The 27,292-nt window shown below is 39.8% G+C and overlaps 2 protein-coding genes across 2 annotated transcripts in view; both read right to left on the bottom strand.

Moving 5' to 3' along the window:
* Nucleotides 1-8,844, bottom strand: part of LOC131684813 (facilitated trehalose transporter Tret1-like) — a 29,342-nt gene extending 20,498 nt beyond the window's left edge. The window contains exon 1 of the mRNA XM_058967986.1: nucleotides 8,447-8,844. The gene's annotated coding sequence lies outside the window, so the exon portion shown is untranslated. The remainder of the gene's footprint in view (nucleotides 1-8,446) is intronic.
* Nucleotides 8,845-9,196: 352 nt separating this feature from the next.
* On the bottom strand, nucleotides 9,197-26,041 carry LOC131684814 (lysophospholipase-like protein 1). The gene is made up of 5 exons (XM_058967989.1): nucleotides 25,982-26,041; nucleotides 25,815-25,903; nucleotides 25,441-25,710; nucleotides 25,194-25,371; nucleotides 9,197-9,586 (listed from the first exon to the last, which is right to left on the bottom strand). The coding sequence occupies exons 2-5, from the start codon at nucleotides 25,888-25,890 to the stop codon at nucleotides 9,358-9,360; spliced, it is 753 nt and encodes a 250-aa protein (XP_058823972.1). The 5' UTR covers nucleotides 25,891-25,903; nucleotides 25,982-26,041; the 3' UTR covers nucleotides 9,197-9,357.
* Between the last annotated feature and the right edge of the window lie 1,251 nt (nucleotides 26,042-27,292).

Raw genomic sequence — 27,292 nt, 5'->3', positions numbered from 1 at the left:
TTGTCGACTCTGACCAGAACTTCACTGTAGCTTTGTGAAATAACATCGAATCCATCGATTTGTTGCTGATAAAAAGCTAGGTTTTCAATCTGCAGCTGCAAATTTCTTGCCAGATCACCAGTTTCCGATCGAATTTATTGGCGAAAACTAATTCGAATTTACTGGGAACATCACTAGGTATGGTGCTCAGAAAAAACGATTTCGCGGGAACTTTTTCAGAATCAGATTGTACAACTTCCGGATGCGAGATCTGCTTAATAGATTCTGCCTAATCGCCCTGGGATCCAGTTCAGCTACCGATCCAAGGTTACAGTATGACGTTTGCTTTGAATCGTCCGGGCAACATTCTGTCGGTGACATAACATGTTGAGAACATTTTCCGCGGTATGTCGACAATGTTCAACTTTTTCGTGACATTTCGCATTGACCACGTCCGGTTTCCGACGTTGGTTTGCTGAATTCAATTTTGCTTTCACCACTAAAACCAACATTCACGTTCAATCCAAATCGCTGTCAAAACATACCAAATTCGACTACAAATACCAAATTCGAGTACTAGAAGTGGCCGGATTCTATGTGGACCAGACTTAAAATATATTCCCATCAGAAATTTTGACAGTTGCGAACTTAAATAGCAGTTCGACGAAATCGGGTGTTTCGCGATCGAACGATTAGGTTACCGACTAGGCTGAGTTTCACCATTAAAAGAGGCTTTCACTCAGAAATTTATACTAAAATGGAATAGGCTTCAAGAGAAACATGAGTAAACACTAAAACCAGACAGAAATTTGAATCAAAGCGATCGCTCGATATTTTAGAGCATTTTAATTGATTTTCATTAACTACTGAGTTTAACAGAAACAAGTTTATTTCTTTGACTCCCTTTGTAACCTCTCAGGTTATCAATTTAGCGACCGGTTGGAAAATTACCAAATTGACTCATATTTACCCTTGCTTTGTTTTTCTGTACCGATCACATTAAGCTGTAAATTGTTCGCGTTTGCTAACTACAAAGAGCACCAGCCACTCTCGCTGTGGAGGATAAGCCAAACGAGCATTGCTTTGCTCTAGAGCATTGTGGGAAGTGCACTGCAGTGTCTTCTGGAATTCTTAGCGGATCGCAAAGAATCCGGTTATTCGTCACCAAAGTCACTAGGAAAGTTCCAACTCCTCCTAGTTATCCTCATTGAAAAAAGACGCTGCAGGAGCAGCCAGCGAGAACATCGAAGGAACTCGTTAGAAATTCAGTACTATAGAAGTAAAAATTATCCGTCGTCTTACCAGATCCGGAGAAATTGATGTAAAACCCGGAGACCGCCTCCGTGGCATCCCTAATTGCCAGACTTAAAGGGATCTCCTCAAAAGGTGGTTTATTAGGGTTTTTTGAACATTAAAACAACAAGCGAAAAAAATTATCTTTTGCGAATTTTTGAACATATATTTTCGCAACAAAAAATGTTTTATGAATGTTTAAATATATTTAACTGGCGGATTTAAAAGCTATCTCGCGCAGCAGCTCGCCAACTACAACTCAAACTCTGTCCAAGATACAGCGAGTAATTTTTACCTGGAACAAAAAACTTAACTGCTTCCTTATTCGGCTGTTATGGAGATTGAAATTTTAAATATTTCACTCATTTTGACGTAGGACTACGTCTTTGTTTTCGACATGGGGGTGCACTCTGAAAATTCTACAAAAATGGTATGTAACGAAAAGTGGTCCAATTTTAAACGCATATAATTCAGCCATCTCACGATAAATTTTCAATTTTTTTGCGCACATCGCCCAGAAATACTTCTAAGAATAGATTCCAATAGATAAACCCAAAGATTTTTGATATCATAGCATTAAAAAATTAAATAAAATACAACCTTGTCAAAATATCGCGCATTTACACACAGAAGGCAGCGCTTCCCAAGCCCTGTACGACGGATTGGTGTACCTAGCGCGCAACGCTTCTAAGAATGACGTCATCATCGACTATTTAAAGAACGGACTTGGCTAGACACGCTCAGTTCCCTGTTGAACGGCTGGTGAAGCAGATCACTGCGCTGTGTTTTTACAGCCAGTGTAGCTGAGCTAGAAATCCGTTACACTGGCTGTGGAGGGACGCTACTCTGTGTCGTCCAACAGGCGACCGCTCCAACTGCTTCCTAAATTCCGCTGTAATGTTGCCAGTAAATTTTTGGTTTAACTAGCACATGTATTTGCTATTTGCGCTTGAAATTAAGTAATGTAGTGGTAGTAGTAAGCTTTCCATTTTGGTTTAAACGCAAGGGCAGTTTTTAAAACAGGATTTGATTAATTAGTTTAGCTCATCTAAGCAATTTTATCAATTCTGTAAATTAAAAGGAATTTTACGGAACTTGGTGAATTTGGCTCCACTTGCAACTGGTATAATCAACCTGCACAAAGTGTTGCATAACGCAGGGCTGTTTTTTGTGACAAAATGTGTTATCATTCAGCCCTTCGCTATGCAAAATCACGATATTATGACAGTTGGGCTTTCCTTTCAATCGGGAAAGGCCGCGTGGAATTTTAATGAAATGCGTTAATAGTGTCGTGGTGGTACTAGTTGTCTCTTTCGCTCTACCCATCATCATCAGCGTTGACTCATTTTGCATTGTGCGCTTGGGCTCAATGTTTGGGGCGAATGTGTTGGTAGGTAGGGGAAGTGGCGGTAAAATGAACACGTTAAGCAAAGTCATTATTTTCTAACTAATAAGTGAATGAAATATTACAATCTCCTTATGTTTCTTGTTAGACATGTTTTGTACATAACTGGTAAAAAAAATCGTCATAAACACATTTTTTCAAACATGATTCTTGATTTCTAAACCTGTCCAAAAATGAGACATGTTTATAGCGAGTGGGTAAAATGAACATGTGGCGGTGGTAAAATGAACAGCTTCTGGTGGCCTGCAAAATGTCCTGTATGTATGCAATGCGCAACGTTGAAAAGCATTTTCCGATCAATGCTAAAATTCCAACAAATCATGAGCTTTGCATACACACAGGGCATTTTGCAGGCAAAAAAAAATTGTCACGGAAGAATTGAGTTTTCATGACGTAATATTAACCATTTTACAATCCTGCGGCATCGAAACACATCTACAAACTTGGGGTTATCCATGGGTGTTTGAACTTTTAGGATCTGTTTGAGAGCAACTAGAAAGCTTGTTCTATACATGAGATGTGATTATATTGTCTAAAATTTGATTTTTCTTCACCGGTCCGGGTGTTTTTTCCCACACACTAAGTACTAAGAAAATAAATATTTTACATTAAGTAGTATAGTCCTACGTCTACAGTTCGTGCAACCCCATAGGGCTGCCCCTTGTAGTTTTTTAATAAGGTACTCGATTTTTTGGCGGTAAGTGCGATAATAACATTATAAAATGAGATATTTTAATACATATTTTAAATTCAAAAAACAGTGTTTTATTTGTATACATACCTTTTATAGTTATTCTGTAATCGGGCGAGGAATTTAGAAAAACATGGTTTTCATAAAATGGGTTTTGAAGTTTTTTGAAGGAAAAAAATCAAATGAAAGGAAAATTACTAGCATGATATGTATATCAGCAATACTTTGAAACTTTACAACAATATCCTGTGTTGTGGAAATTTTCAAATTTTGTTTTATAATAATTATTATAGATTTGAAAAGAGCCTTTGATGTTAGCGTTCGTTTTAATGGGTAATTCGCTGGATCCGAAAACCGTTTGATACTGCAGACATATGTTCTCTATGTTCAGGTTCTTCTGAGGACCATGAATGCGCAAGCATCGAATGGTAGAACAAGAACGCGCGAGACACAAATTTATAGGCTCGCTGTCTTCGATTGGGTCTCTTAGCTGCCCTATATTGACGACTCTTCTTGAAATAGGCAAGCAAAATTACGTTTTTCCACGTCGCTTTTGGAATCATTTACTGAAAATCAAGTTTTGCTTTATTTGTAGAAATCATGCATACTTCCAAATTCAATACAAAATAAATGCACATTTTTCCGATTGATTAGTGCAAACGTAGTGTGATTCCGTTCAGCACAATGCAAGTCACTCGCATTTTAAACCGCTACCTGTTGTTTCTTCCGAAATTTTGACAGAGGACTTCTATATTGAAACGTCAGTTCGTGATGTGATAACGACAAAAAATCGATTTCGCAGCTGACTGATGAGGAAACCCCGTTAAACTGTAAACTACCAACTAATCAACCGGTTTAATTGGTTGTCGTCTCGGCAGACGCCCATTTTAAACAATCAGACCCCAAACGCATTCCTATTTAGAGTTAAGAAAAATCAGGAAGAGTTTTATGGGGATGCAGCTAATGATAAAACCAATTTCTAAGTAGAGAGTGAATTGCAAAGTTAAATAAATTAACATTAAGTAGCATAAAATGTCAGCTGATACCGACGTGGAATGGATGAGATACAGTACGAGGTTGCCGATGAGTTCATATATGTTTCAAGACATATGAACTCATCGACAACCTAGTACCATCACAGCAGTGTTAGCAGTATGGTAAAAAGATGTGTTAAGGCCACAAATAAGTCTTTCTACAATTTGCATACGAAAGAGACAGACTCTGGAGTACTTAGGGTAATTTATTCAAGAGTTGTCTTGTCCTACTGCAAGTGTATAGTTAGGGTCTCGGCATGGCTCCCGTCAGAATCACTCACTACAATTGCAGACGAGACTGGAATTGTCACCCACTAAAACGCTGCTTAAGGCCAATTGCAGGCGGGCCGTGATTCTGAATGTGATATTCAATGTACGAATCAAATATGTGTGGACGTAGGGACTCCACAATCGCGTATATCATCGTGAAGTGCTCGAGCGTTTGTGCATTAACGTGCTCGATCGCGTGGACGTTTGTATGTTACATGTGCTAGCGTTTATACATTCGATTTTATAACCGTGTGTGTTTATATTCGCATGTGTTCTCGGATGATCACGCGCGGACCCTAAATTTGGTACTTAATTTACGGTGTACTGTTCAGTAGGTTCAGTGAGTTCTTCCGTATCACTAGAGTTCCCTTTGATATCGCCATGGAACGTGTTGTCTAGTGAATATGAGCTTAATGTCTTTATTGGCCTAGAACCTAGGGTGCTAGAGCCGAGAGTCAGGTCGTCCGGACGTAACCGATTCATGATCGCGCAAACCAGGACGTTTGTAGGCTCACTCTTGAAACTGGGTGCGTGGGTGATCGCGATGGTCTCGAGCGTTTGTATGATAATGTGTTTGTCGCATGCGCTAGCGTGTATCTAACTTCGTGTACATAAGTTAAATTTTATAACCGTGTGGCCATTTGCATATTCGCGTGTATTCTTGAATAACCTCGCGCGGACTATGAATCTGTGGCTTAATTTTTAGCGTTTAGTACGCATGATAGAAGAGTACTCTCTTCCCCATGTTACTAGAATTCCCGTTCATGTCGCTATGAAACGTGTTTCCTAGAGAATATGAACGTCATTTTTTTAATTGATTCGACTGAAGGCATGGACCTAGGTTTCTAAGACCGAAGGAAGAAATTTCCGGGCATGACCGATGCATTATCGTGCGAATACGGGCGTTTATAAGTTCCCGCTTGAGACCGCGTTTATAAGTTTATTAGTGCTAAGACATTCACTTAATCACCGGAGTGTTTTCATGACCAAAACCGCGCGCGGAGGTGCGCGTAGATGATTGCGAATCTCTTAAGCGTTTGTATGTTAACGTGCTGAATGCTAGAAGGGTGAGATTCCCCATATCACTAAAGTTCCCGGTCATGCTGCCATGGAACATGTTGTTTAGTAGGTATAAGCGTCATTTTTACGATTGGTTCAACTGAAGACATGAGTCTAGGCTGCTAGAACCGAGGGTGGAGACTTCCAGAAGCGAACGATTCATGATCGCGCGAGCGGTGGGTTAATGCTTGAGTAATGTAAATTTATAGATGCTAAAACGTTCACTTAATTACCGGGGTGTTTAAATATTGGCGAGATCGCGGGCGTATGTATGTGTGGATGATTGCAATTGCATGTTCGCGTTTGTGATCTGGTTTGTGTAATCGCGAGGCCACGAGCGTTTGTACGTTTGGAATGAGAGATATTGTGAGTGTATATGAGAAAATATGCAATTAATTTTGTTAGTGAAAGTTAGTATGAATCTGATTTAATATATAGTAAAAACAGGAAAAATAACATGCCAAATAAAGAGAAAAAAACAATGCAAAGTGATTAATTAGAAGTGCATAAATTAACCGATTTTATTTTTGGTATACATCAGTAGTAGAAAAGCAGGTATTTAACAGGAAATCGAAGTTAATCGCTTAGTAGGTCGTTTCTCCTGTTTGTTATGTGTTAGTAGGGAAAAATATCGCGAGAATAGTGTAAATTGACGTAGTGATTTTATCGTCACATCCTAATTATTTTGCTATGTATGTGAGTGAACCAAGCCACCAAAAATACACCCACTTAGCATCCACAGCGCTATCTGAACTTGACTAGTTGATGCAACGATTTTACTGATTGTGGATTGTGGATGGAGGAGAATTCCTTGCAGAAATGCCATCAATTCACGAATTCAAAGCAACACGCCGGTGAGATCGTTTTATGTTGTTCTTCAATTATATGTTTTACCTTAATGTAAATACGTGCCAGAACCAAAAATATTTTTCATTCTTGAAGTGCGAATATATTGAAAATACGTGGATGTACTCGCGCGGGGCTAATTGTATATGAGGACGGTCTCAGAATGTACGAGTAGGAACAGGCATTCTTGAAATGGGTCGTTAAATGTACAGTAGAGCTATCGCCTTTCATCTCCAGGGCTACACATCTATGGGTAATACACAATTTATCAATAAATAGATACAGACAATTTTCTTCCATAAAAGCACTGCCGGTTTGTGTTATCATACTATGCTGAACGGAAATGGATGATTCGCGTGCGTCGGTAAATTAATCGTACCTTAATTTATCCAATCTTATCTTGCCAAATGAATCGAATCGAATGCACGAATTGAACACCGGAAAAAAGCAACCAACGATTCCGAGGAGGGATTACCCACTATTCTATCATATACGCAAGTATTGCATCCATTCCCTGACCCAGCTGTCACTAATACCCAATCACATACACAGATATTACAATTCTAACACTAATAGGTTTCTACTGTTCCATTTCTTTAGTTAGGCTATGCACAATGATGAAACCAACCGATAAATCGACACAAAATGACTTTCACTGCGAGCCGTTTCCACCAACACCATCATTAAGCTGTGGAACAATGTTTGCAAACACGGCCCACAGCAAAAGTCAATCCACGTCGACCCGCCAGTCGGCCACGCCTGCACACACAGGATAGTGGTTGATCGTTAGTTGCACATATGGTGCAGAGTATGAAAAAACGCAAAATATAATAAAGGCCCATAAACCCTCTCGGTCTCCTCGATGCACCACTATGGCATGTATCACGAAAGGAAAAAGATAGCAGCCAAAGTTATATTAACCCTCCGGCACGCGAGTGCCTGGAGAACCTGGAAGTATTCACTATGGGGTGGACCCCGAACTCGCTGGCTTGATGTAATCGAGGAGGATGCGTATGCGGCGGCTTACAAACCATCCGAAGACTGATGGCACAATATCCAGCAATTTGGAAGTTCATTCCGTCATGAGTACACACCTAGAAAAAATCGTGTAAATTTACGTTTCCTGACCCTGACATATACGAGCATCAAAAATGACTTAGTTTTACGTTTGATTCCAATTTTACATGATGTTGAATTTCGTAAAGCACGTAATTTTACTTCACATATGGCGTTTGTTCTGAATGGTAGTAAGTGTAATTTTGTGTCATTGAGCATGTAAAGTGCATGTTTCATGTAAAAATAAACGGTACACGGTCATTTATCGTCATTTCGTGAATTACGGCTTGTTAAATTGTGTCATGTTTGTAATTACGTCAAGGATAAAATTCAGAATTTGTTGGTGTGTAGAAACATCCAGATCGTTCGGTAACGGCGAGGAAAATAATAAGCAGCTACTCACGTTGTGTTTATAATTTAGAGCAACACCTGGCACCCGAGAACATAAATCTTCTAGATCCTCCTACACGTGTTTTTTTAACCACACATGTGTGTTTTCAGGCTTGTATAGTGTAAGACATTCTGTAAGGAAATACATAACCTTCTCATCAACAACTTGCGACTAGGAACGTACCGGTGAAAGGATGGTCACTCTGATATAGTCAATAATAGTCACTCTGTGCACGTTTTACCCTGTCACCCTCAACTTGTACAGCACCACAACTACTTCAGTCGATGCATGTAGATATAACAGATCTATGTCAATGAACTTACACGAACCCGGTCTGTTTGATTGAATAACACATTAACACCACTGACCTAGCCACAGACAGAGCAACAAAAACAAATGAAATGGCAAAAAACATAACTCACCAACGACGTCACTGGTTTCAAGACAAATCCTACAAACACATGATTCGCGAGCTCGACTTTAGCCAATCAAAATCGCAACTTGTTTTCCCAGCAGCCGACGAACTAGAAAATCACTTTGAATTTGTCACGTGAAGCAGCACATATCAACGAAACAGTCAGTTTGAGAATAATTAATTAACGATTGTAGGCAAATGCTGCTCTATGCAGCTTACGACTAAAAAAACGCCATCAAGCGTCCATGACCACCACCTATAGTGACAGCTGTTGGCAGAAAAGTGCGCAGAATCGATCGTTGGTCGCGTCACGACGCTGATGTCACAATCACAATACTAACCGCCGTATAACCGAATGTTAACAGTCAGTGCAAACAGTCACACCAACAAAGCATGCGTTTCTGTTCACGATAAGACCATGAATGAAAAGCGAAAGTGTAGATTCGCTCGCAACAGGCATCGACCGGCAACCGAGGAAGGTCGTTCTAATGTAGGTAAAGCTTCATCAGTTGCTTAAAGCTTTCAAGTTACTTGAGGCAAAATAATAAATGCTAGATAAATTGCACGCACGAATGGATATCAGCCGTTCGTTTCACACGTACAGCGACTGCTATCAACCGGCCATAGGCATATAACGTAAACTTCCTCAAAGTGGAGCTAAACAACCAGAGATAGCCGAGATACAGAATTTGAATCATTCAGACGTGTGAGAGTTGTGGAAACAAGCAGATTCGTACGAGGAAATGAAAACGCAAAATTTGCATAGTCTGCGATAAGATTTATTGCCGCCAGACGATTTTACAACTGTAAGGAACTGATAACGTAACAACGAATTTCCGAAAAAAAAAATTGTAGTATGGTTTTAGAATATCTGTTAAGGTACTTGATTCGTCTCTTTGATGACACCGACAGCCCAGACTACAGCTTTCCCTTTTTCTTCGGTGCAGTCACGCTAGGTGTTGGCTCAGGAGGTGTGGGTTCTCGTGGTTCAGGAATCAGTCGGTAGACCCACTCGATAACCTTAAGCAGCTGATCTTTTTTAATCTCGTGCAGCGCATTCCGATGCGGAACGAACTGACCTCGAACGCCCAGCTTGGCCAGCTCGTCGAACGTAGTTTGGCCCCACTCAATCGGCACCAGTGTGTCTCTGAAAAGTAAATAAACAAAACCGTGAGTCAGAGTTTATGTTCTATTTATCAGTAAAACCCCTTAGGATTGATTTTTTTCCCCTGTAAGACGAAATGTTACAACTAATAATAAGGTACCATTAGAAAAGTAATGATACATGAACACAGCATTTTGCTCGTATGTAAAGCGTTAGTTAATAATTATGGTGACACTTTCAAATTTGCGTAACTTTTTTCATTCCGGACCGAAACTAACAAAATTTTACTCAGTTTCTTTTTAGAGTGTTTTGTTTACATACGCTCACTTGTGCAATTTTCAGTGACATTCCGGTCGAGATGGAAGAATATCAGCAAACATTTCGGAGAAGATTTTGTGTACTCACATGCACAATCCTAGGTTCTCGCATCGTGGGAAAACTGAGGAATATACATCATTCGACCATCTCAAATGCCTTCCAAATACTTCAGGAATAGATGACAGTAAACGACAAGCCAGGAGCTAGACGAAAACTGGGGACAACGTGCAAACCAACCGAGAAAGTGCAGATTGCTCACTTCAAGTGGCATATTTTGTCACGGGACTTGGCCAAAAAACTGTTTCGATGTTTCGCAAAACGCGCACCCGCAAACTCTGCACGACGCTGCTGACGAAATACCGGCGCAATGACATGTATGATTAATCCTACATCAAAACGGATTTTAAGCAGTTTCCGGAAGAGAAAATATTTAAACGCGTAATGTTAAGTTTACTGTGGATGGTCATTTTAAATGGATGAAGCTATCGAAATTCACTTCGAAGTACCTGATTTGGTAGGCCATATGCACTTGTGGCACACGTAGTGAACTATTTGTGGCTAAAGGCACCATAAATAGTGAGATTTACTAAACTGAATGCCTCCAAAAAACAGCGTTTGCTGATTTGATGCAGCGCAATCAAAATTATTAATTTAAAAAATATTATTAATACATATGTTATAAGAAGATTGACCTAATATCTGATTCGCAATGATAATAGAATTGCTACTTACTAATATCTGCTTCCTACTTAAATGGTAGGTGAGATAAAACTGCGTTTGTGAATTAACCTTCCGAAATTGGTTGGAATTTTAAATATTTTCTCTTTGGATTTGCGATCAATGCACTAAAATATATTTGTTATATGTTGTTATATTTTGCCTTGAAAAGACTACTATATAGAAAAAGTTTCAATTTTTCATCTATCAAGTTGTCAAAGTATTTAAACAAATGAGTTTTCGGCCCAACATAGGGTTGTACATCTGATATAGTATCTTAGTAGAATTTCTTCAAATCCGCGAAACAATACCCTTTTATTTATATGTATTTAGATCCTCTGTTTCGTCAACTAAAAAAATCGAATTGTTTGATAAAGTGCACTTTACAATTTCAACTTTCCTATATTTCCTATAATAGAATTGCTAATTTGAACAAATAAACAATCCCTAAAAACAGATTACACCCTGCTACTTCCAAATATTTTCTAACTCCTAACCCGTGAAAGGTAATCTAATTTTGTGTAAAAATGAGGACCACTGTTCTTATGTGTCTTTAAAGGAAGAGTCTTGAGATCGTGTTTAAATTCATAATTTCCAAGGAAACTAAAAACCAAAACAAATCAAATCGAGCTAAAACTGTTCGAGAAATCCATAAAACAATGATGAATTTTCGATGTAACAATAGTTTCATAGGAATCCCGAGCAAAAATATATTTCGAAGAAAAATAAATTGAAGTTTCATTCTGAGAATTTCAAGATACCTAATTACTAACACGAAACTGGCTAAATGTTGTCTTCGAATAATTTCATTAACGTTACAAATCCGTTTCTCTGACATTGTGTACTGATTGATTTAAACTCCTAAAACGGTACTATCGGAAATACCTAAAAATTTAACATCAAAATGATAAAAAAAAATAAATGTGCTAGACCCCCTGATAGAACTTTTCAAATTTATGCTCAGATGAAAGAGGAGAATATAAGCTTTCGATTAGTAAGTACTTTTGCGATAGGGGTGACCGGGGCTGGTTGGCCGAAGGGGCAGGTTGGCCGAGTGCCTTTTATGAAAAGGCTATTATGCGCAGTAGCGACATCTATAGTGATTTTGGTGGGGTATTAGGTCAGCAATGTACCGACGTAATTTCAGGTGTTTTGGTGGTATCGTTTGTACAGGAGCACGTTTGTTCTTTTTTTAGGCATTGGTGAGTAAATTTCTGTTTCTGAAAAATAATATGTGTAACGCGAATCAATTTACATCCGATTTCCAATAATTTTGTACTGCTGGAAAGGGTATTCAAAACCCAACAAAATGGTATAATGGTTACCAATGTAACCTTATATTTGTTTGTGTAAATCGTGATTGTTCTCGAAAATATACATTGGGGTAGGTTGGCCGAGTTCTGTGCGGGGCTGGTTGGCTGAGTTGTAAATTTAGTGTAGAGTAATGTGCACTTTGTGAAATGCCAACCTTTTCCAAAGCATAATTTGATATTATGCTAATATTGATGATTATAAGGAGAAATATACATGAGAAATAATTAATAAAAATAATTTAAAATTATTACCAAATAGAAATAAGATATTAGAATAATTAAAAGTCGGAAATTGTTTATAAAAAAGTTGATTCCGATATTTTATAAATTAAATGCCAAGCAGATTTCAGAATCTCTGGCATGTGCCGCTCCAGTCCTGAAATTTTTCCTCCTGAGGAAAAATATCCGCGTTTCTGGCAGGATTTGTCACAGATCGACCCAATCTCGAACAAAACTCGTCCATTAGCATAGAGTCTGCTGCAGATGTAAGCCTGTCTGAAGACGTCAGACCTCTTCCCAAGGCTAGTGCATGATCTGATTCGAAGAAGTGACAAGTTCGTAAACGCCGATCGTCTCAAATTTTAACCGATTCCCCAATAAAAGAAATATTGGAGGAGCAGAAAAATGAAATCAAACGTAAGCGTACGCTGGCGTAGGAAAAAATCAGCGAGAGCTGGTAAAAAGTTCACTAAAGCTGCCAAAGGTAAGTCCAAAAAGGTTAAAAAGACTAAAAAGTGAAGAGTGGATTTTATTTTCCTTACCTATATACGAAAAAACGATATATTTTTTAAATTGAAAGTTTTTCACTGATACATTTGACGTGTTTAAGTTATTTTACCAAACTCGGCCAACCTACCCCAGCCCTGGGGTTGGTTGGCCGATTTTTCTTTCCACATTTGTTTGCTAATAACTTTTCCCCTGATTTTTTTTCATGAATGAAAAAAATTACCTATGTACTCAAGGGTTATATCTTCATGACAGCCAAACCGGTTTTCAAAAAGTCTAACCAGAATGAATATAGAAATTCAGAAAGCAAAACTCGGCCAACCAGCCCCGGTCTCCCCTACTGATTTTTTGTCTAAATATTTTCTATCAGAGACACCGGGTGTACAATGAGGAAAAATCATAAAAATGGGACATTTGTTAAAAAGGCTTGATAAACTTTACCGAGAAGTGTGTTTTTATGTAAAAAGTCTGGAAAATTGATTGCTGGTATTTTCAACGACCACACGTTACGCCATCATGTTCGTTCTGCCCGAATTCCCCTTTTCGCTTAAATTTACACGAAACGTTCAGAGAATCGGTCCCTCGAAGGTCATGGTTGAGATTGTATGCGTGTACGAGAATGTGAATATCCAAGTTTCTGTAAGTGTTCTTCAGAATATTTCTCCGTGTAAAATATCATACCCCATTTCTCAAGCTGAGACCAGTTAGAGTTACTTTTGGCCCTTTCCGTTGGTGGTTGAGTGAAATCCTAACATTCGAGATTCATCTTCGTCGTACACTACCATTACCAACTTAATACCAATATTTTGCGGATCCATTGGAAATAGGATGATTTGTACTGATTCTATCAGTTTTTAACCTGCCCAAATACAGTAACTGGTCCCTGGGCTGCGATCAGCTTTTCTCGTCCGCGTCCCGTATCACATATTTTCGTTGGATGATTCGTCAATAGTGCAGTGAGCCACTTTGGTTATCCAACTATTTTTTTCACTCTTATTTTGTTGCAAATAAGTAGTAGTCTTCATTTCATTCATCTCAAATTTACACATATGTTGTCGTATGCAATTTTAAATACTCGTTGTTTTTTAAATACTCCTTTGTTTTGACATTGTAAGAGGTTGACCTTGCTTTGGACTGAACAGACTAATCTCTATGTTTATATGGTGATTGTTTGACCAACTAGGGAAACAAACCAGGGGTCATTAGGTGTGCCTGGGGAGGACGCATGGTGTTGTCTGAGAGGAGTGATGGCTTCAGTCATGTATAAGGATCTGCGTGATTCAGGGAATCCGATTCCGAAAACATTTCGTGAATTTAATCGATAATTAATCAACTATGTCTCGAAAATTGATACACAAGTTCACATCAAAGACAAAGCAATGTGTAAATTCACTTTAAAGTGAAAATTTGCCCAGAGTTGATGTATTTATCCGTTGTATTAAGCATTCCGTTTAGTCGCGAGATAGATGTTGGATGCTATATGAATACACAGATCACCAAGTAATCCATCTAGTAGTGAGAAAATGGATTTCTAATTAATTCATATACAAATTATACTCGTAACATCACCGAGAGCAATAATCTTTTTGAATAACAAAATTCTAGTGAAAATTAGTCTTCTTTTGCAAGATTTATGTTATAACCCATTATGTCCTAGCGTATAATATTTCATACGCAAAAACAACACATTTCTGGACCATACTTGTTATACAAGAAAGGCAAACATCTGGTCTTCTGAGAACGGTAATTAATACCCTATAATTTATAATGTGTATGCTCAATACACATTTTTTATATGAAATTCCAATTTTCGAATGTCAAAGTTGGACAAAATTCAAACCAAAATATGAACAATACATATTATTAAATTTCTCTTCTAAATCACTAATTCTTGTTCCGGATTGAGAACGAATGGCCATGAGAGGTGTGAACGATGTGATTCAATTGGATATTTTCAATATATTCGCACTTCCAGAATGAAAAATATTTTTGATTTTGGCACGTATTTACAAAAAGGAAAATATTTATGAAGTTAGACAAGCATTGAAAAATGGCATGAAACGATCTCACCAGCTCTCAATAAATAAATTCATGAGATTTCTGTGAACAATTTCTCCTCCATCCGCTCAGCTACTCAGGTCCAGGCGGCACTGCAGGCGCTAAGCGAGACGAACGGGCGTATTTTTCGCGTCTTGCTTCACATACTTCAATGGCAAAGTTGTGACGACAAATTTCTATGCAAAATCATACTTCAACCTACTAACACGTAACTCAACAGAAAAAACTACCTACTAAACGATTGACTTCGTTTTCCTGTTGAATATATTGCATATCACTGAAAAACTTTGAAAAATATTGGACATTAACGACAACACGTCCGGGCGATTCGCCAGAGCTGCCACTTCCATCAGATCAGGGCCGGCGGAAAGCGTGGGTAGTATGGGTAGTACTACCCACTCGAAAATAACCGAGTAGGTAATTACCCACTCGAAATTTTGAAACATTTAAAAAAATTTAGATGTGCAACGCATGTATCTCGCACTACACACATATTGAAACATCGATGTGCCACAATTTCATTCTCATAAACGAACGTGATTTAATGTGAATGTAATGTAAGCATGTGCATTGCGAAAAGGGAAAAAAATCCTTACTAATGGACCCCTCACCCTATGCTTCCTACCCACTCGGGCGTAAAGTGTTTCGCCGCCCCTGCATCAGATATATGGTATACTAATTATGGCGTAAAAGTTACAAGTTGCATTATTTATAATGAAGATGTAAGGAATCAAAATTTCGCCCTAAACACAAAAATAATATCACAGCACTAGCCATCACTTACCATTCCTCACTCGCCCCAGCACCCGTCCCCCTATTTTTTACCCGCTGTGTTCGTAGCAACTGTCACGACTCACATCTATCCTTATATTCCCAAATCCATTTCTAAGATGTGTCATAAGACTTTCAACTAATCTGCAATATTTGTCAGTGTCCAAACTAATTTAATGTTGCGATGTATTTGTGCAGGATTAAGAAGACGAACCTATTTTTTTCTACACGAAAAAGAAAATATTTGTAGTCCTAACAAAATTTGCACAATATTTGTATTATGAGAAAATTGTAACTATTTTATGTTTCCTTCGAAACGTTGCACTAAGGAGAGTCATGTGGGTAATCTGAGTAATATGGCTGTATGAAGACGAAAATTTTAAAAGAGACATCCCACGTGCTTTCTTTAACTTTACGTATCTTTAGTGTTGGCGCTCTCTATGCGGTCACAGGTGGAACTAAAATGTTCAAACCAGGAGATGACTCGTATTATTTACTATAATTCGTCTGAATATGCAATTGAGCTAAACCTAACCATTATGTCACAAAAATGTGTAGTGCGCGGGACTCGAGTACTGATATACGACCATGAACTGCTAGGCCCCATGCAAAACTGACTCAGATATCACTTCGTTCAAAGTTTAACAGCTTCTTTTAACAAAACCGGATTGACTAGCAGTCTTCAACAAAGTTGTAAACAATTAAATTATCTTTCTTATTTTCACTTACAGTCATAATACGATGAATACAGTGCCACCTAGCGGCGTAAATGCTAATGTGTTTTCTCCATGTAAATTTTCGAAAAATTCCATACAAACTTCAGACACGTTGGTCCGGTAGCTAGACTTGTCCGATTTGCTTCAAATTTGGAGCAAGTACTTCTAGTGCGATTAGGAACCCAGGGGTGGGCCGGTTGAGTTTTCAAAAAAAAATTATTTTTCTGAGCACTGCACACGTTGCGCTCGGTCATTCTAACTATCTGCAATCTATTCTTTTTTTCCTTTTTTGTTTCTACTGATGTAGTCACACTTTCTTTTTATTACATTTTATCGACATTCAATTAGCTAGAGATTACTGGGTAGGGAAAGTTATGCAAATTAAGAGCCATTGTACTCAAGTGAGAGCAAGGATGTGAAATATGCAGATCGTAAAACTAGAAGTGGCAGGGTCATTAGAAACAGGCTTTAAATCTAACGGACTTATCTTTTGTCTTCTGCCGATCTTAGGCAGTGTAACTACGAATTGCGCCAGTCTACCAACATGTCTCACGGCAAAGACAGACTTGTCCCTCTTTACCATGAGAACCAGTAAAGAGGGACTAATCTGTCTTTGCCGTGAGACCTTGCACCGAGAAAAAAAACTAAAACGCTATTTGATTGGTTTAGACCAAACTGATCCGTTTGTCAAAAAGCAATAATATATGTTTGATTCCAACAAAATGTAGGTTGTTTTTTCCCCAGTATGGAACAAAGCATTATTTGTTCAAACCAAACTTATGTTAAAATCACAGAATCATTGTTGTTAACAAACAGTAATACCGTTGTGTGTTCTTCTCTTTTTGTTAATTCTAAAGATTGGTTATCGAAACGGCTTAATTTTTTCGTTTGAATAAAACGTAGCAATCGTATTTGTTTTCAACGAACACAAAAATTAGAAAAAATGACTGAAAAATGGTAAACACCTAAATCCACAGGGAAATGACGTTTGTTCATTGTTTAGTGCAGCGGTTCTCAACCTTTTTCGTACCACGGCCCCTTAGACATCACACTGGGTTGCTGCGGACGCCCACAGATAAACATCAATTTTGTATGATATCAATATGCTATTTTCAATTTGTTAGGACAAGATTTGAAATTTCAATATGCACTCGGAAAATATATTTTTCTTCGCGGACCCCAGCAATGACTTCGCGACCCGCAGGTTGAGAATCACTGGTTTAGTGCACTAAAGTTTCAACATGTACTTATGCTGATTTCGTTTTTAGAACCGAGTCGCTCTAGGTTCGCTCTGAGCTGTCACTTTTGTATGGATTTATTAGTGCGAACCTAGGGCGACTCTGACCTAAAACCGAAATCAGCATTAGATTTGGAATCTACAATGCGAATAATATTTGATTCAAGCACGTAAGCAAAAAACAAGAAAAATTATGGTAAAACTCATAAACTATAAAGAAAGTAATTAATGTTCGAAGTGTGGTAATCAATAAGAACCCCAAAAAAAATTCAATTAAATTTAAAATAATTTCCTGGTTGAACTTGATGTAAGTAGTATTCATCTATTTTTTGCATGCCAGTGAATTGATTTTAAAAAATGCTAATTGGTTTTTATTTTTGTGCACCAACCGATAATGCAATGACGGATGTAATAACCCTTTGGGGGATTGATTATTGCATTAATGTTTTTATCGCAATCTGCGATGACGATAGACATAGTGTTTGATGCAAGGGTAATTTTAATTGTTTTTCTGCTCTGGCGGATCAGATAGTACGGCACTGGTCCCATCAGCCAGTCGTATGTTCGAGTCCTAGTGTCAGCAGGGAACATAAAACTAGCAACGCGTCCTGTACTATAAGAATTAACTGCGAAATCTATCGAAATATAAGGTCAAGTTCCACTATGGAATGAAGTAGGGGAAGGTACACCAAGACGGGCACTGTGGATAGGATGGACATTTTGCGTTTCTCGCAAACTGGAAAATTCAGTTCAAATGTACTGTTACAATATGATTTTCAGATACAATATGATTTTCAAATAATGCTGAAAGATGCTCTTATTATCTAATGCGCAAATTCATACGTCTCCCAACCTTTGAACGGAACGGATCGTTATATTTCACAGTGGTGTTCGGTGTGTAAATTTTAGTGAATCAAGGTCATCCTTTGTTCGTTCGTTAGCTGCCGTTCTGCTGGTGCCGACAGTAAATCCAGTACATTGTTTTCGCTGGTGCGGAACAATCGACGTTGTTTGCAGATAAGTTTTGCTTTATTTTTTTTTCCTCGTTTGCTTTCTTTCCTTTTCCCTACTTTTACTCTACCTTGTAATCAAATAATAAGACACATTCCCGTTTATATAACGCTCTGCCCTCGTGCTTAAATGGCCGAGGGCGAAATACCATCTGATGTAATCATGGAAGTCCCTGATCCCCCTAATACTCGCATTGCTCCCCGTATAAAGCAGTACCCAGAAGGTTCCTCTGGGCCATGGGTGGTATATTTTCGGACCGGAGAGAAACCGGTTAATATATTAAAACTTTCTCGAGATCTGACTGCTAATTACCCGGCTGTAGCTCAGATAACACGTGTTCGGGCAAACAAGATACGTGTTCTAGTGAATGATCTCGGCCAGGCAAACGCGATTGCTTGCTGTGAGCGCTTTACACGGGAATTTAAAGCGTACGTGCCTTGTGTGGCCTGTGAAATCGATGGGGTAGTGTCCGAACCGGGCCTGAAATGCGAAGAACTGTTGGAGCACGGGGTTGGCTGCTTTAAGGACCCCTCTCTTGAACAGATTAAGATCTTGGAATGCAAACAATTGTATACCGCAAACACCGAGGGAGGTAAGACTACCTACTCTCTATCAGGCTCGCTTCGGGTGACATTCGCCGGGTCCTCTCTTCCCAACTACATCCTCCTTGACAGGGTTCGCCTACCAGTTCGCCTGTTTGTACCGCGGGTCATGAGCTGCAGCAATTGCAAGCAGTTGGGCCACACAGCCACATATTGTGGAAATAAGAAACGATGCGGCAAATGCGAAGGAGAGCATGAGGATGACTCTTGCGACAAAGAAACTGAAAAGTGTATTTGCTGCGGGGGCCCTTCACATGCTCTTAAATCATGTCCTGCGTACAAGCAGCGCGGGGATAAAATTAAGCGCTCCCTTAAGGAACGCTCAAGGCGTTCTTATGCAGAAATGCTAAAGAATGCTTCGCCATCTGTCCTGTCCGAAAATCCCTATGCTGGTTTGGCTAACGCTGAGCAAGAATCTGACGACCCACGAGAGGGAACATCTTTGGTTAACCCAGGGGAATCCAGGAAGAGGAGAAATCCAGCCTCCCCTACATTGCCTCGTAAGGGTGCCAAAGTGTCGTCCACTCAGAGTGCGCCATCTACAACCAATAAATCCAACGGAAGTGATGCACAAAAGCCGAAGCAATTTGCTCCAGGACTTGGAAATATTAATTCTAACAAGGAGTACCCACCACTTCCAGGGACATCCAAAACCCCAAGTGTCCCCTTTTTTCAAACAGATACTCAGTCCAGTAGCGGACTAATGAAATTTTCTGACATAGTGGACTTAATTTTCACAGCTTTCAATGTTACTGATCCTCTTAAAAGCCTTCTGATACGTTTTCTCCCTATAGTGCAAACATTTTTGAAGCAGTTGACTACTAAATGGCCCCTCCTTGCAGCGATCGTATCCTTCGATGGCTAAGTCGTCGAACGAGGTCACCGATTCGATCACTGTTCTACAGTGGAACAGCAGAAGTATCCTCCCGAAAATCGATTCCTTCAAATTTTTACTAAACAGTTTAAAATGTGATGTTTTCGCATTATGTGAAACTTGGTTAACTTCCGATATAAATCTCAACTTCCACGACTTTAATATAATTCGTCTGGATCGAGAAAACCCCTATGGAGGAGTACTTTTGGGGATCAAAAAGTGCTATTCTTTCAACCGAATTAACCTCCCTTCGACACCAGGCATTGAAATTGTCGCTTGTCAAGTTTTAATCAAAGGTAAAGACCTTTGCATTGCTTCCATCTACATTCCTCCTAGAGCCTCGGTAGGGCACCGAACGCTTTATAATATCACGGAATCCTTACCGGCACCGCGGCTAGTTCTGGGAGACTTTAACTCGCACGGTACGGTATGGGGCTGTCTTCATGATGATAATAGATCAACATTAATCCAAGATCTTTGCGATAATTTCAACATGACCATCTTAAACACGGGAGAAATGACGCGGATTCCTACACCACCAGCACGCGCAAGCGCGTTGGATTTATCGCTTTGCTCGACATCGCTACAGTTAGATTGCATGTGGAAGGTGATCCCTGATCCCCACGGTAGCGATCATTTGCCTATCGTGATTTCAATTGCTAACGGTTCAAGACCATCGGAAACAATCAATGTATCGTATGACCTCACACGGAACATTGATTGGAAGAGTTACGCGACCGCGATATCCGTTAAAATCGAATCCACTCAAGAACTTCCTCCGGAGGAAGAGTACAGGTTTTTGGCTGGCTTGATTCTCGACAGTGCGAATCAAGCTCAGACTAAACCAGTACCCAGCGCGAATACCCATGGACGGTCTCCCACCCTGTGGTGGGATAAAGAGTGCTCAGAGCTGTACGCGGAAAAGTCCACTGCATATAAGGCCTTCCGGGAAGACGGGTTACCCGCTAGCTATCAACAGTACGCGTCGTTAGAAAGGCGAATGAAGAGTCTAATGAAAGCCAAAAAACGCAGTTATTGGCGCCGGTTCGTCGACGGGTTAACGAGAGAAACAGCGATGAGCACTCTTTGGGGTACGGCTCGACGTATGCGTAACCGTAATAGTACCAACGAGAACGTGGAATATTCAAACCGTTGGATATTCGCTTTCGCCAAGAAGATCTGTCCGGACTCTGTCCCGGTACAGAAAACGTACCGCGCCGCATCTTCTCACGATACCGCGAACGAAACACCGTTTTCGATGGTGGAGTTCTCACTTGCTCTCTTATCGTGCAACAATAACGCCCCAGGGTTAGACAGAATCAAATTCAACTTGCTGAAGAATCTGCCTGACACTGCAAAAAGGCGCCTGTTGAATTTATTTAACAAGTTTCTTGAGGGTAACATTGTCCCTTATGAATGGAGGCAAGTGAAGGTCATCTCCATCCAAAAACCAGGAAAACCAGCCTCCGACCACAACTCGTATCGGCCGATTGCAATGCTGTCCTGTATTCGGAAGTTGTTCGAGAAAATGATCATGTTTCGCCTCGACAATTGGGTTGAAGCAAATGGCTTACTGTCAGATACACAATTTGGCTTCCGCAAAGGCAAAGGGACGAACGATTGCCTTGCGTTGCTTTCTACAGAAATCCAAATGGCCTATGCTAACAAAGAGCAGATGGCATCAGTCTTCTTGGATATTAAGGGGGCTTTTGACTCAGTTTCTATCAACATTCTGTCAGAGAAGCTGCACCAGCATGGTCTTTCACCAATTTTAAATAACTTTTTGCTAAATCTGTTGTCTGAAAAGCACATGCGTTTTTCGCATGGCGATTTAACAACATCGCGATTTAGCTACATGGGTCTTCCCCAGGGATCATGTCTAAGTCCCCTGCTCTACAATTTCTACGTGAATGACATTGACGATTGTCTTGCCAATTCATGCACGCTAAGGCAACTTGCAGACGACGGGGTGGTCTCTGTTACAGGGCCCAAAGCTGCCGACTTGCAAGGACCATTACAAAATACCTTGGACAATTTGTCTGCTTGGGCTCTTCAGCTGGGTATTGAGTTCTCCACGGAGAAAACTGAGTTGGTTGTTTTTTCTAGGAAGCGTGAGCCGGCGCAACTCCAGCTTTTATTAATGGGTGCAACGATCAACCAGGTTTTCACATTTAAATATCTCGGGGTCTGGTTCGACTCTAAAGGTACCTGGGGATGTCACATTAGGTATCTGAAACAGAAATGCCAACAAAGGATCAATTTTCTCCGGACAATAACTGGAACATGGTGGGGTGCCCACCCAGGAGACCTGATCAGGTTATACCAAACAACGATATTGTCGGTGATGGAGTACGGGTGTTTCAGTTTCCGCTCCGCTGCGAACATACACTTCATCAAACTGGAGAGAATCCAGTATCGTTGCTTGCGCATTGCCTTGGGTTGCATGCACTCGACCCATACGATGAGTCTCGAAGTGCTGGCGGGCGTTCTTCCGCTAAAAAATCGATTTTGGGAACTCTCATATCGATTGCTCATCCGATGCGACATTCTGAACCCGTTGGTAATTGAAAACTTCGAGAGGCTCGTCGAGCTTAATTCTCAAACCCGTTTTATGTCCTTGTACTTCGACTACATGGCACAGAGCATCAATCCTTCTTCGTACAATCCCAACCGTGTCCGTTTCCTAGATACTTCTGATTCTACTGTATTCTTCGACACATCCATGAAGGAAGAGATTCGTGGAATCCCGGACCATATACGCCCGCAGGTGATCCCCAATATATTTTATAATAAATTCCGAGAAGTCGACTGCGACAAAATGTTTTACACTGACGGATCAAATCTCGATGGGTCCACTGGCTTCGGTATCTTCAACAATACTATCACCGCTTCATTCAAGCTCAATGATCCCGCTTCAGTTTACGTCGCAGAGTTAGCTGCAATTCAGTACACCCTTGGGATCATCGACACTCTGCCCACAGATCACTACTTCATCGTTTCGGACAGCCTCAGCTCTATCGAGGCTCTTCGTGCGGTGAAACCTAAAAAGCAATTACCGTATTTTCTGGGGAAGATACAGGAGTCCTTGTGTACGTTATCTGAAAAATCTTATCAGATTACCTTTGTTTGGGTCCCCTCTCATTGTTCTATCCCGGGCAATGAAAAGGCCGACTCATTAGCAAAGGTGGGCGCATTAAATGGTGACATATACGAAAGACCAATCTGCTTCAACGAATTTTTTAGTATTTGTCGTCAGAGGACGCTCAACAGTTGGCAAACCTCGTGGAGCAATGGGGAACTTGGACGATGGCTACATTCGATTATCCCAAAGGTATCAACGAAGCCTTGGTTCGGGGGGATGGATGTGGGTCGGGATTTTATTCGTGTAATGTCCCGACTTATGTCCAATCACTACACCATGGATGCGCATTTGCGGCGTATTGGGCTTGCGGAGAGTAGTCTGTGCGCTTGTGACGAGGGCTATCACGACATCGAACACGTTGTCTGGGTGTGCGCCGGGTATTGTGACGCCAGGTCTCAGTTAAAGGAATCCCTTCGGGCCAGAGGTAGACCACCCAATGTACCAGTCCGAGATATGCTGGCAACTCGTGATTTCCCCTATATGTCCCTTATTTATACCTTCATAAAAACGATAAATATCCCAATTTAGCCCCTCTCTTTTATTTTTCGTTTTTAGAGTTTCCTCCTGCCTTGTGGAACCGATCAGCTCCAGAGTGCCACTATGTAACCGCCATCCCCCTTACCGCTACGCCTGCATAGAAGGAAACTGAAGCGAGAGCGACTCGAGGTCCGATGACTTTTGAAAGATTCCCCGCGGGTCCGAAGAATACCATCCGCCAATCCGGTACTCGACGACTTACTATACTGAGGCGCAAATTTGATACGCTGATCCCCCTCCCCCCCCCCCCCCCCCCGCCGTTCGAGCGAAAGTTGCAAGTTTTGCTCTTCTTTCCCTGTCTCTCCCCTGTCCTTGATACAACTGCTGCTACACTGATGCGGAAATAAGCCACCCTTTGAATATCTTGACCAAGCATAAGTTTTAGTTAAAAAATTCAAATTAGTATTCTGTATTCTTAGTTTTAAGATAGCTATAATTTTTACTCTTTATTGAAACTCTTGTCCTCCATCTTGTAAATAGAATTGAATCCCTAGTTTTAAGATTTCTGTGAAATTTCTCATAAATATTTGTTCCCCCTTTTGTGTACTAAACTATATTGTTAGTTTTAAGATAACCGTAAAATATTTCGTAAAATACTATTATTCCCCCTTTTGTATATCAAAGTGAATCCCTTGTTTTAAATTTTTTCATAAAAAAATCTTTTGTCCCTCTTTTGTATATTGAATCTTATTTCTAGTCTTAAGATAGCTGTAAACTTTCTTTTCCTTTGTAAAAAAAATATTTCAACATTGTAACCTCCTAGTTTTAAGATATCCAAAATGTAAAAACAAAAGCATTTGGCACCGCCAAGCTAACGCATTTGTGCCTATCAAATAAACGAAATGAATAAAAAATAATGCGCAAATTATCAGATATTTAAGCAAAAACCATTGATCTCGGGAAATATTTCCAGCCTGACATATTGTACTGTTTATCTAGCAACTGATTGGTGAAAAAACAGAAATTTTAAGGAGTGGTTAAAAATTTAGGAACATGTTTTAAATTTGGTATCATGTTGGGTACAACGGACACAGTAGGATAGGGAAAGATGAACAAATTTCTTACGCGAATACAAAGCGGAATGCGGTTTATTGGCATACCCTCGGGTTATTTTCTATTATCTTAACTTTGTGATGTACCGACAGAAAATAAAATTTATTGATAGGATTGCCATTGTCCTATGTTCAACATTACCAATGCCGTATGTCCATCTTACCCATGCCAGGTGTCGTTCGTCTTTCCCATACCAGTTTTGAAATGCCGATTATGTGTCTCTTTTTCACAGCCATTTTAAACACTTTCTGTTTGAATTTTTTAGTATAAGTTACTATAATGATGGAATATGATCTCATATCACGGTTTGTGTACAATTTACGAGATATACATCAATGAATGAGTCGATTTTGCTGTTTAACCTTAAGGTATCCGTCTTAGGCACAGTTCCCCTACCAATACTTTTCTTTTCTTATTGTTCTAGCGACGAAAAATTCTTGTTTTGGGGTAAAAGCAATACTAAACATAAAAATCGTGACGTTGCCACTATTTCTGACCTATCCCCCATAAACAGGTATGGAACGTCGGCAGTTTGCTAGTTGAGCCGATAGTGAATATCCAAAAATACACTTACCTTTCACCGTGAAACATCAACAGCTCCGGAAGTCGCTCGTCCGAACTTACACAGCTCAAAGAATCGTACACAATGGAACCAGTATTTAGAAACGATGAAATTGCAAAAGCTCCCAACAAATCGCGATTCAGATGGTAGGCCGTGTGCAAAGACAGTGCCCCTCCCATCGAGAACCCTCCTAGAATGGTCATAACGTTAGTTCAACGAAAGTTAAAACACCTCATATAGCCTAGTAAAAGACCATTACCGACAATAATTCTATTCGCGGGTACACCCTGTGCCATCTCTCGCTTCAATATCTCGTTCACAGTGTCGTAGATGGAAGCCAGCGACGTTCGGATCTCCGGACAGTCCATTTCGATTCGTTTCCGGTTGAACCAAACGTTCGAGTTTTCACCTCCCATCGGGGCATATGGCTGTACCGGTGCTGTCGGGATAATCACCTTAATGTGCGGGAAGTCCATATCACGGCCAAGTAAGAATCGAATCCATTCGGTCAAACCATTCCCGGTGTCACCTATTGGAAGCCAAAAGTCGCGATTAACACTTGACCTTCTTTTTTTGTAATTTACATAATCGGTTTTAATTGATGGGAATAGTTTAATTTCTAATGTAACAAACCTGATCCGTGAAAGAAAATTAACGTTCCGAAATGAGTTTTGCCGGTCGGATTGATTACCTTCTCGATGAGTTTCATTATCTACGGTGGACTTTAAACAATTTGAATCAGATAAAATACGAATCTGCTGAACAACAACCACTCACGGAGACCTGAACGATAGAACTACCTGATAGATACCATCAGCTCGTACGAAAACCGAGCAAACACACTTTCCGTTGCAGGTATAAGTGCTGCACATTTGTTATTTACGAATCAGCCGGCGAACATAGAAACGACGATGACATTAGTACATGTGCGCACATATCAGAAGTCACTGAAATAGAGAGACTGCCGACGTGATTCAACTACATTAGAGTTCCTATGAAAAATGTTTTCCTTACTTTGCCAAGAATCTGTCTCATACACCTTTTTGTAATAAAACAATGGATATATTTATTTCCAAAGTGAATGTAAAATATCAAATACACAAAGCACTAACAACATTTCAAGTTGATTCGTATTGAAAATGGGACGCAAATATAATTTATTTGCGCCTGAATCATTACTATTGATTACATTCAAAAATAATTGATCAGTTCTTCAGATTATTCATTTTATTCATGTGATTCTATTACATTTATTTTATGGGGCCTTTCACATTGCGTGACTGATGCCTTAATCTTCATTATCACCCATCGTTTATCTATTGGACGAAGCTTGAAATAATTTGGTGGCTTTAACTCCTTCAGGATAAATTGTTCTCCCCTGCCGCTGAACCATTGTCGCACGTCATTGCTACAATGGCGACTGGCTCGATTTGGCCAAAATGCACTAGACTATCATGAGACTTAATTAAGGGTGAAACTTGTTCGCTATGACACCCCACACTTAACACTTTCAAATTGGTAGTTTTTTTTATTTCGTTTAATTGTCACGGCTCATAGCGATAACTTAACGGAGCCGTAGATCTTTCATGTGTTTACAATATGTAAAAATAAACATAAAAACAAATATTATTGATTATTCGTTGGATCTCGTGCGCGCAACTTTTTATAGCGAGTGCAGAGATGCCAGATTTGCAGACAAGTCTTGATATTTGCAGATTTTTTAGTTTGGTTGCAGATATTTGCAGATTTTTTAGTTTGGTTGCAGATTTTTGAATATAAAGGCTTTTGGTTACACTAGCTTTCCTGACATTTTTTGTTCTTCCCAGACTTAAAATTATTATTGCAGACATTTGAAAAAAGTACCTGGCATCTCTGTGCGAGTGGAGACCTTCTTTCGCGGCTTGGCTGCTGCGTAATTGGGATCATTTAATTCTCTCCTGTCTTTCACATCAAGGTCATCATGATTAAAAGTGTCTTAGTTCTCGCGATCAGATGTTCTTTCCTGCTTCTTACGCTTACGGGTGACCAATGTAAATCCGTCGTCGTTGTTATTATCTTCTTCAGCGATGTTGCTTGCAGTGGATTTTAGGGTGCTGGATATTGATTTTGCT

This window comes from Topomyia yanbarensis, chromosome 2 (assembly GCF_030247195.1).
Source record: "Topomyia yanbarensis strain Yona2022 chromosome 2, ASM3024719v1, whole genome shotgun sequence".
Classification (NCBI taxonomy): domain Eukaryota; kingdom Metazoa; phylum Arthropoda; class Insecta; order Diptera; family Culicidae; genus Topomyia; species Topomyia yanbarensis.
This window is presented reverse-complemented; position numbering and strand designations above follow the sequence as displayed.

Excerpts from the sequence above, each read along its gene's own strand:
- LOC131684814 (XM_058967989.1), bottom strand. The coding sequence starts at position 25,890 with ATGAAACTCATCGAGAAGGTAATCAATCCGACCGGCAAAACTCATTTC. Across the intron at positions 25,711-25,814 it reads AATTTTCTTTCACGGATCAG|GTGACACCGGGAATGGTTTG; the intron begins GTTTGTTACATT and ends GGCTTCCAATAG. Across the intron at positions 9,587-25,193 it reads TTGATGTTTCACGGTGAAAG|AGACACACTGGTGCCGATTG; the intron begins GTAAGTGTATTT and ends TTTACTTTTCAG.